We start from the raw sequence: 12,010 nt of genomic DNA, 5'->3' as shown, positions 1-12,010 counted from the left end.
AATTTTTTTTGTAATAAAAATCTAAATAAAGTTGAACTAGTGAATTGTGTGTTCTTTACTATCTTCTACAAATATATTTTCAAATCGGACCCGTGGTTCCTGAGTCTCGCGCGTTCAAGCAAACAAACTATTCAGCTTTATAATATTAATATAGATTGTTATTTGATTTGAAAAAAAAAGAGAGAGAAATGTTTAAAGATTTTTGTGATTAAAAGTTAAAACTCTAGAAAAATATTAAACTAGCAAACCGTGAACTCCGTTTCGCCACCAGAGACACCTTTTCTTTGCTATAAACCTCACGGAGCCCGAGACCTTTCCAATGAATGCAAAACCGTGGAAATCGGTTAGTGCGTTCTGGAGTTATAGCGTCAGGAAGGAAAACCCGACTTATTTTTATATAGTACATTACGTATCATATTGTCTTGTTCTCGCTCTGACAATATAATTAATAATTGAAGTCCATAAGTGAGCATTTATGTGCAATTACATTATTATTACAATTACAATTACACCATTGCGGGGTTTGACCTCTTGTATAAAATTGATTATGACGCTGGTAAATCAATGTAATTATTGTATACTCGTGTAAATAGAAGCCGTATTATGTACACTCCAATTAGTATTAACTACTAACCAGTAATGTTACGCAATGTTTTAGATTTATATAACACTAGCTGTGCCCCGCGGTTTTATACGCAGTGCTCCAATCCTGTTGGTCTTAGCGTGATGATGAAGCCTGCCTTCCTCGTTAAATGGGCTATCTAACACCGAAAGAATTTTTCAAATTGTACAGGCACCTCGTTCCTGAGATTAGGGCGTTCAAACAAACAAACATTTTAGTTTTATTATATACTAGAGGTCCGCCCCGGCTTCGCCCGTGGTACATATTTCGCAATAAAAGGTAGCCTATGTCCTTTCTCGGGTATCAAAATATCTCCATACAAAATTTCATGCAAATTGGTTCAGTAGTTTAGGAGCTAAGAATAACAGTAGCGGAGCCGCGCAGGTGAAACCGCGGGGCGCATCAAGTAATATTCTAAGCAACTTTTCCTAAGAAGGCTCTTAGCTAGCAAGGCAGTTAGCTTGAGTTTTTGCAAAAGCAGGGTAAGATAGCCGTGGCCTTAAAAGTATTCCTTTTTCCCATTAAATACTAATCGATTAGAGAGTAGGTAGTATTAGTTTGGTTAAAACCTCGAATACAAGTACAAGGATCGATTTTTCAACAAAATTTTAAAATATGCATCTGATTTATTTAAAAGAGCAAGAATATAAATATAGTATAATTCATTAATTATTTATTATTTTGTTTTCAACATAAAAATTCGTGATAAGATTCTTAAAGCAATACTTAATAGATAGGCATTTGGGGTATTTAAAAGCGTAGGAGAATAGCTCCATATTTTCCTAGGTTTTTAAATCCATAAAGATACTAATATTATAAATGCGAAAGTAACTCTGTCTGTCTGTTACTCAATCACGCCTTAAATACTGGACCAATTTGCATGAAATTTGGTATAGAGATATTTTGATACCCGAGAAAGGACATAGGCTACTTTTTACCCCGGGACAGAGGATAGGTTTTATCCCGGAAATCTCACGGGAACCGGAACTATGCGGGATTTTCTTTGACTGCGCGGGCGAAGCCGCAGGTGGAAAGCTAGTAACTTATATAAATAACTAGCGACCCGCCCCGGCTTCGCACGGGTGCAATGCTGATACTAAATACACTACAGAAAAATTGTGAACGTTGTATAGGTATAAAAATATAGCGGCCCGCTCCGGCCTCCGGCATCGCACGGGTATAAAATACATAGCCGGGCGGCCGCAAACGCTACGTCCTGCAATTTTTAAATCTGTAATATCTTCGAAAATATTCACTTGAATCATACGGTGTAAAGGGCCATATAGATCTATATTAAATGAACAATGTATCCATGGTATTTAATTGGTTAAGGATTAATGCTGTATTGGTTAAAATCGCTTCGAAAATTAGCCATTATTTGTCGTAAAAAGTAAATGACAAAAAAAAGTTATTGTGGGTTATCCATAAGAGATAGACATATACCATCGCAGACTTTTCTGTAGACCTTTTCAATGTGTATAATACTTAGTACATTATTTTGATAAAACTCGTAGGGTTCAGCCTGCGTTTGCAATGTAAGCGGAATAAATGTAATTTTTTACGACATCACATTAGAAACCTCAAAAATAACAGTACTTCTCCACTACTTAATGGATCTTATTATACATATAAACCTTCCTCTTGAATCATTCTATCTATTAAAAAAAACCGCATCAAAATCCGTTGCGTAGTTTCAAAGATTTAAGCGTACAAAGGGACATAGGGACATAGGGACATAGGGACAGGGAAAGCGACTTTGTTTTATACTATGTAGTGACGAATAAACAAAGTAAATAGATTTGCTTTTACGTATTCAAACAATTAATTTGTTTACCTACTTCGATGATTTAAAAATGTCTATGACGTAGAACTAGTAAGTGTATTCAGACAATTATTTATCAATTTCCATTAATTTTCCATTCATTATAAATTAACATTCGCAATTATTCAATTCTTAATTAATATAAAAAGGAAACATTAATTTTTTTCAGTAATTATTAGGATAGCTATTACTTAAAACATATAATTCGTAACAGGTTTTTAAATACCATACAAGGTAAATGAATGAACAATTAAATTTTGCATTTAAATTAGAGGCATGTGTAAGAAAATAACATTATATAATTACAAAAAAGGCAACCCTTTATTTAAATTTATCAATTCCTAGCTTGAAAAAGTGTCAAAAACATTTGATCCCTAGTTATGTATACCTACTGCATTATCTTCCATTATTTAGTTAAACCATCATAAATTCAATACGTCTATTCATCACTACCTAATCTATCTTTTTCATCTTCATCAGAGTAAATAATGACTTAAATCTTCACCTACGTATACCACTAACTACATTTTTATTTTACCCTTCCGTAATTATAGCAAACTAGCGGTCCGCCCCGGCTTCGCCCGTGGTACATGTTTATATTTTCTTTCCATAAGAACCATCCTCGTATTTCAAGGAATATTATAAAAAAGTTATCGAAATCGGTCCACCTGTTCACGCGTGATGCCGTGACCAAGGAAAACGGGTTTCATTTTTATATATTACTAGCTTTCCGCCTGCGGCTTCGCCCGCGTTTTCAAAGAAAAACCCGCATAGTTCCCGTTCCCGTGGGATTTCTCGGATAAAACCTAGCCTATATTAATCGTGGATAATGTAGCTTTCGAATGGTGAAAGAATTTTTAAAATCGGTCCAGTAGTTTATGAGCCTATTCATTACAATCAAACAAACAAACAAACAAAGTTTTCCTCTTTATAATATTAGTGTAGATATAGATTACCTTTTTTCCTTCAATCCTATGTCTCAATATATTTTGGTAGAATTTAGGTATTATATTAAATACCGTCCTACTTAACCGTATTTACTTAGTATCACAATTATCTTTCAACAGAATTATCTATGACGTTTGAAATGAGCCAGAGAGAGTTAGCAAACATGTAGGTACTACATATTTTCAGGTCTTACATATCGCAAAACTCTGATCTACTTCTAAATAATTTCCTATAAAAATCCTCCTATGATTCAAGTAACGAAACAACAACAAAAGCAGTTTCTATCAACATCCGAATATTCTCTCTAAATACAACACGATACGTATCAACATTAAGAAGCATAAATGAAAATTCCATGAAATTAATGTTAGACCATAAATATTGTAACATATTTTAAACAAAATTAACCTCGCTCCGCTGGATTTTCTGGTTGTGACATGGTAAAAGGAATTGTTTTATACAGTCCGGCTTTGCAGATTCATTGGCAAAGGCAATACTCATAATAGATGAACATTTGAATCCCTGCTAATGATATATTATTTCACTGAAATATTATTAGTTCGTATTTCATTTCATACATATTTGTATGTACATGTAAGGTTTGATACATTTTTTGATTTATATGTTTTTTATTTAGTTAAATTCTCGATGATTTGATGGCTGGTTTTTACATTGTGGAGTGGGGAGGAAAAATTTTTTATTTTAAGAATGTTTTCAGAAGTAAGTTGGATACTCTAATTTTCTTTCTCTACTACTTTATGTATATCGGTAAATGTAATGAAATCTTTCTACTTATTATTACAAGTACTTGTGGTAAACCAAGAAGCATGAAATATTAGCTCATGAGTTATTAAGTGTTTGTGTACTGTAATTAAACAACGTTTAATTACTTTTATAACATAGCAGTAAAGCATGAAAATAACGTGTGTTTATCATTTTCATAAAGCCGTATTATGATGATGCCAAATCAAACATAATGAGTAATCTAATAAACGTGTAACTAGTTTTTTATACTACTAAAATAAATTATTCATTCGCTTGTGCATATCTTTTTATATGATTTTTTAAGATATTATAAAAGGACAAGAATATTTCGCATTAAATAAAAAAAAATACTTAAAAAATATATCTCACCTGACAACGCAAATACCACAACAACAAGCAATAATCGGAACATCGCACCAAAATAATAACAATTATATTAAAATCGCGTGTATATCTTATACTTCGTGCACAGAAATGAAACTGGAAATCGGCGCGAGGCAAAACATCCGTAAAATAATGACGTTTCACACCGTACGTACACGGTCACGTTCGGGGAACGGATTCGAACTCTGCTCTGTGTTTTATTTCTTTTTATACGGTTTATCACACATTTATGCGGGTACTTAATGTATTGCTATAGATAATATTACAGTATTTAATCTATAGTTTTACACTATTGATGTGGCCATAACCCTATTAAATTGTGAGCTCTCTTTCGAGATATGTTTAGGAAAGTTCCTTTGTAGAATTGCTCTGTCGAATCATGAATGATAATACGCATATAATACGACTTGCACTTGACCTATATTAGTTATCTGGCAATACTAAATACCTAACAAGGTTACTTAATTTTTATTAATATGGTCTATTTTCTATTAAAAATAAATTACGCATCTTCTCTTATATATAAAAATGAATCGCAAAATGTGTTGGTAAGCGCATAACTCGAGAACGGCTGAACCGATTTCGATAATTCTTTTTTTATTATATTCCTTGAAGTACGAGGATGGTGCTTATGTAGAGAAAACGTAAACATGTACCACGGGCGAAGCCGGGGCGGACCGCTAGTTTAACATAAAAATGTCGACCTTCTGTGTTAAACTACCTTAAATTGCGTCGAAAGATCATGTCCTACTGCCTTCATTTCTTTTTAAACACCTTGTTACTATCCATTATAGTAATTATGGTAATTAGTTTCATCGTTCACGTGGTTTCATTGAAAACATAAAACAATCAGCTGTTATTTGACAATACAATTAATCGGGTCATATTAGATTGTTTTCGTTGTCTGTATGTTACAGTGTTTGTACGGCAAATGTTGCAGAATATTTTTGCTATATTTTTAATTAATTATTGATGGATTGAAGTTTATAATACAAGGATAATATACCGGTGAAATATACGTATACTATACTTGTGTTCTCAAGTATAGTACCTATACGTATATTTTTAACATTTTTGTTTTGTAAATATTAAGGAAAATTAAAAATAGTCTTCAACTCAGTATCTTAGTGTGTACGACCACTCCATGAGCAGAACACGCGGACCGGTTTTTATATGATTGTTATTTGAAACATTTAGACAAGAATCTTTTTTGTTATGCAGAGTTCACTGTATTTTTCTGTGATCGTCTTGTCTTTCTGATAATTGTTTCTATACGGAATGATACTCTCGAATATAATTTACTAGCTAACCGTCCGCGGCTTCGCCCACTTTGTCTTAAACCTATTAAATTATATACTAGAACCTTCCTCTTGAATTAGGTACTCTATCTATTAAAAAAAAGCATCAAAATCTGTTGAGTCATTTTAAAGGTTTAAGCGTACAAACAAACACACAGACGGCGGAAAGCGACTTTGTTTTATACTATGTAGTGATTAAAAAAAAATTGAAGTTTCAAATTCAAATGTGTTGTGGACCTAACTATTTAAATTCTGTATAAATATTGGTATAATGTGAAGTAAATTTGAATATTAATTTATTACAATGCAAAGCATACATCAATCGATACGGAAGCCTATCTAAATAAAAATCGCCCAACGTGTTGCTGAGCGCAAAACTCGAGAACGGCTGGACCATTTAGAGCAATTTTTTTTATAATTTTCTTAAGACACATGGATGGTTTTTATGGAAGAAAATTAAATAAAAATATAGAATATAGAAAAATTTACATAAGTAGCGTGCATCAGGTAATCATCCATACTAATATTATAAATGCGAAAGTAACTCTGTCTGTCTGTCTGTCTGTTACACAATCACGCCTGAACTACTGAACCAATTTGCATGAAATTTGGTATAGAGATATTTTGATACCCGAGAAAGGACATAGGATAGGTTTTATCCCGGAAATCCTTCGGGAACGGGTTTTTCTCTGAAAACGCGGGCGAAGCCGCGGGCGGAAAGCTAGTAGTATATAAGTAACCTAGGATAAGATCTGAAAACCGGTTAGAATACAACTATTATTAATAAAAGTGTACCATGATATTAAGTTTAATAATAAATAATAATGTGATGCAATTCTATACAATTATTACCTGTTTGTCTTGGTTTCGGCCAAAATAATGAAATTAGAGTCCGTCACTCAGGAAACATTTATTTCCTATAGAAAGGATTTTTAAATATTTTCACTATTAATTAATTAGTATTCGAATTTCTTTGTTATAAACGAATAGGAGGAAGTTATTGCTCTGAAAAATATGTGTGTGAATAGAAATGTTTTTATACTTTACTAGCTTTCCGCTCGCGGCTTCGCCCGCGTTTTCGAAGAAAAACCCGTTCCCGTAGGATTTCCGGGATAAAACCTATCCTATATGACCTTTCTCGGGTATCAAAATATCTCTATACCAAATTTCATGCAAATTGGTTCAGTAGTTAAGGCGTGATTGAGTAACAGACAGACAGACAGAGTTACTTTCGCATTTATAATATTAGTATGGATATATGTAACTAGAAATAAGTATAAAGCTTTTATTTTAAAATAAAATATATATACATAAAGAGATCCAACCAAATGAGTTTAATTAGAGTAATCGTTCCAATTAATAACATCAATTTTGGGAAATATCAGCATATCACTTAATTAGTTAATGAATGTTACCATTTAGGACAATTAATAATTTTAATGGGAAATTATCATATTTTAGAGGTAATATCAATAATTGCTATTTGCTACATAATACATTACTAGATACCGATTGACAATATTGTAATAGGCGTGAATAGATAATATTAACAATATTAATTAGTACTCATTATAATTTTTCTTGTGACGGCGCCCATTTGGCCGATGTCATCTTCGCGACTTGACCAATAAAATTCTTAAGGTTCAAATTAACATTATCATGAACATAATCGAAGTTTTCCAACAAGAAAAAAAAATGAGAGCTAAACAACATCGGATGACTTCTTTTAGCCCACCTAATATAGTGTAATACATAATATATTTTTGGTTTGAGTACCTTGAAATTATCATTTATCAACACCTTGAACGTATAAAGTACTTTATCTTTATTTTATATTGGGTTTTTTATCACAAATATACAAGAATATATTATTAAGGTTAACCGAAAAAAATGTATGCCCTAAATAACCATTCCGATGATACTTTTAAAGCTATGCAGTTTTTAAGCACGCAAAGTAGGCGTATCATACTATCATATTATAAGTTTCAATATAAGAACATTATCTATGCCTCTTGACTATTATTGATTGGAATGTAAAAACTTTTTAGCTTATCTGTAAGTTAAAATAACGAATAATACATAAGTATGTAACTACACTTGAACTACACAGTACTGTATATAGGAAGTATTAAATAGGTTATCCATTGATAACCTATTTATAGATACTAGAAAACTAAAAAAAACTTTATCAGTAAGTGATGAAACTCGCCCTAAATTTCATAACAAACTACTATTATATTTTGTGAGCTTGTTGTTTTACTAGGAAGAAAAGCGTGTGTGCTGTGCGCTCGTGTCAGAAGTGAAACTTCTTTGGCAAGATTCAAAGATATCGAAATCGTCGCCTTACTCCATGACGTGACGGTATTGCGACCTTCAAATTTTACTCTCGACGCACCATCAAAGTTTCACAAGTGCGAGTATTCAATATAAATTTCAGTTTGATGCCTCCACGCGTTCCTTAGAAATGGGGTGTTGACAGACAGATAAGAAAGTGATCCTATAAGGGTTAAGTTTTTTCCTTTTGATGTATGTAGTAGTAGGGTTCCGACCTAATGATATATTTAGTAATCTACTGAAATGTGTCAATGCAGTTTCATATAACATTAGATAACTGTATTTTCACAATACCCTTGCTGTTATCTTATTTATTTCGTTCAAAGAACATAAATAACGTTTAATGTGTGCGGGTGTTTGATTTCCTAGTGTTTGTGATAAGGGCAATGGGGTTATAAATACTGCATTGATTAGACTCATTGGTAATAATAAGTAACTATGTATGAAAGTAGGCCTGTGCAGTCAATCGCGATATTAGATCGTCTTTTTCTGCTGTATTTAATGTAACTGTAGGGAATCGTATTTTAATATGATGGTATTTCTTTGAATGCTTGCCTTAATCCATACTAATATTATAAATGCGAAAGTTACTCTGTCTGTCTGTCTGTTACTCAATCACGCCTAAACTACTGAACCAATTTGCATGAAATTTGGTATGGAGATATTTTGATACCCGAGAAAGGACATAGGCTACTTTTTATTGCGAAATATGTACCACGGGCGAAGCCGGGGCGGACCACTAGTTTACAATAAGGCTAATTTTTGTAAATTCAGCACTGATTCTAGAGCACAAGTTTCAAGTACGATTTGTATGTACATAATTGTACGATAGATGTATTAAAATATGAATTAAAATATTTATTTAGCAACCGAGATAAGACCAGCTACCTACATCTATACTAATATTATAAAGCTGAAGAGTTTGTTTGTTTGTTTGAACGTGCTAATCTCGGGAACTACTGGTCCGATTTGAAAAATTCTTTCGGTGTTAGATAGCCCATTTATCGACGAAGGTTATAGGCTATATTTCATCACGCTACGGGCAACAGGAGAGGAGCCACGGGGGTGAAACCGCGCGGAGCGGCTAGTCATAAATAAAATACGCAACTCTTCTATAAACGAAGTAAAGAAGATAAAAACTTACCAGATTTAGCTGCACCGTGAAAAAAAATAATCATTTGCTTTAGTATGGTATATACTGAAACATTTCTATAAAATAAAAATGAATCCCAAAATGTGTTGGTAAGCGCATAACTTGAGAACGGCTGAACCGATTTCGATAATTCTTTTTTTATTATATTCCTTGAAGTACGAGGATGGTTCTTATGTAGAGAAAACGTAAATATGTACCACGGGCGAAGCCGGGGCGGACCGCTAGTAAATAATAGATTTTGCGCTACCAATAGAATATATCATATCTATATTTCCATAGATAATGGTAGACAATCACCACTGTTTATGAGCATTTACAAAATAAGGACCTGACCAAATATTATGTTATCAGCTATTAAAAGGAAGACGACATAAATAAAACTGAAAAATATTTCGATATGCCTAACGTATTCATTAAAAGCATATGGCCCAATTCACTACATTCTAAAACCATCTAAACTTCGTTTTGTTTCACATCATTCACAAGTCATATTTAGTATATTTCATTTAAAACTGAAGATCCATATTCATGCTCATATAATTTCTACTGCAATACCTATAAACTCTGTATAAATTATTTCTATTGATATAACAGGCAATGTCTAGCGCAATATCTATAAATTTCTATATCTATTTTCTATTAATAAAATTCTAATTCGCTAAGCAATAATTAATTACTAAATTGACTCACCTTCCATTTTCACGTTCAGTACTGAATGAATACCGTCACCAACTATCTTCAGCTCGGAGAAGCCATATAGATGCCGCTAATTGCATTATCTATCTATTTTTATATTCACAAGATTACCTACAATGTGATATTAAATTACGTATTAAATACCGCGAGGTTCATATTTAGGTTCTAGTGTCTAATCAAATCTATACTAATCAATACTAATATTATAAAGCTGAAGAGTTTGTTTGTTTGAACGCGCTAATCTCAGGAATTACTAGTCCGATTTGAAAAATTCTTTCGACGTTAGATAGCCCATTTATCGAGGAAGGCTATATATCATCACGCTAAGACCAACAGGAGCGGAGCCACGCGGGTGAAACCGCGGAGCGCAGCTAGTGTTTTATAACAATACTAGATTTCCACCCACGGCTTCACCCGCCATTTCAAAGAAAAACCCGCATTGTTCTCGTTCTTGTGAGATTTTCCGGTATAAAAAGTAACCTATATGTCTTATTCTGGGTCTCAGCTGCCTACATACCTACCAATTTTCATTATAATCGGTTAAGTAGTTTTGCGTGAAAGAATAACAAACATTGATCCTCACAAACTTTCGCATTAATACTACATATTAGTATAAGACTAGTAGGATGGAAAAACACAGGCCTATATATCTTAACGCAAACTAAAAAGATTTAATTATATTTTTACGTTCATAGAACAGAAGCAACAGTACCTTTTTTATAGTGGGGAAATCTTCCTAAGATACCCACGGCTCCCGGGGAAGGAGCCGTGGGTTATGTCGGATTCTTACCGACTAAAACCCCACTGTGTTCCGTCGAGCCGCTTTAATGATGGGGACGCGGGTATTGGTTGGAATTCTTCCACGACTACCAAGTTTGTATAATATTATCATGGTATTCTGTTTATTGATATCGAAGTATATCATATTCAACTATCTTGAAAATTCAATTCCAATTTGTAATTACCTTAACTTTAATTTTCAGCAAATGCACGAAAACATCTTGCATTGTATTAAAATGTACCTACCTAAAATTGGAATTATTATTATCAAAGCGTGGTACATAAAATCTACGTACTATATGATGAAGAACAAATACATATATAATATACCTATTATGCTGATATAGATAATCATTTACCGTTTAAATATAATTTAAACCAAGTGTAGGTAACAATTAGCTTTATTTTCCATAATAAACCTTCAGTCTAAGAACGTGTATCAAATAACCAATGTCGGCCATTAAAATATTATTAATGTTGTTTTGATGACATTTTTAGTTGCGGCTTTATGTTTCCGTGAACGTGTTAATTACTTTAGAAGCGTCTTTATTATATAAAAAGATTTACGGAATGAAAGTAATTGAAGATATCTTAACGCTGTTTAGATTTCTTAATATTTTCAAACTTATTGTGAACATACGTTTTATAAACCATCATTTCAAAGCTCTATATATTAATATAATACTGTAAAATTAATGAGTAACTTTATTTATTAATTAGAAATATACCTACTACGAATCCTACGAAACGTCCTGTATTTCAACATACAGCTTCATTCTTTAAAAGTGATTGATAACCATTTGATAACCGATATTTTCTTTTAACCCCAAAATGAACAATGCTTTTCCCTAATAACCTTTTCTCTACTTAAACATAGCGTTTTTATCATCTTTCCTGAATCATAGATAGCATTATATGTAGTTTATCCACAACAAAATAATATTATGTAATTTTCAACTAGTTTTCCATTGAAAGTGACGTAATTAAATCATACTTTGATTACACTATACACTTAACAGCTTAAACACAATAATCTTAATATATATAAATCTCGTGTCACATTGCTTGTCCCCAATGGACTCCTAAACCATTTAACCGATTATAATAAAATTCACACACCATGTGCAGTTCGATCCAACTTGAGAGATAGGATAGTAAATAGTTTAAACATGTAGGTACCATGGGCGAAGCCGGGGCGGACCACTAGT

General features: G+C 32.6%; 1 protein-coding gene across 1 annotated transcript in view; it reads right to left on the bottom strand.

Annotated features, from left to right (window-relative positions):
• The window catches only part of t (C45 family peptidase tan), a 40,711-nt gene extending 36,054 nt beyond the window's left edge, over positions 1–4,657 (bottom strand). The window contains exon 1 of the mRNA XM_090105625.1: positions 4,527–4,657. Coding sequence (XP_089961751.1) covers positions 4,527–4,569 — 43 coding nt within the window. The 5' untranslated portion in view covers positions 4,570–4,657. The remainder of the gene's footprint in view (positions 1–4,526) is intronic.
• Positions 4,658–12,010: the final 7,353 nt, after the last annotated feature.

This window comes from Colias eurytheme, chromosome 1 (genome assembly GCF_061535395.1).
Source record: "Colias eurytheme isolate Ceu_HAF_F1 chromosome 1, ilColEury1 Martin Lab GWU primary, whole genome shotgun sequence".
Lineage (NCBI taxonomy): Eukaryota > Metazoa > Arthropoda > Insecta > Lepidoptera > Pieridae > Colias > Colias eurytheme.
Note: the sequence above shows the minus strand (reverse complement) of the source record. Positions and strands in the feature narration are given on the sequence as shown.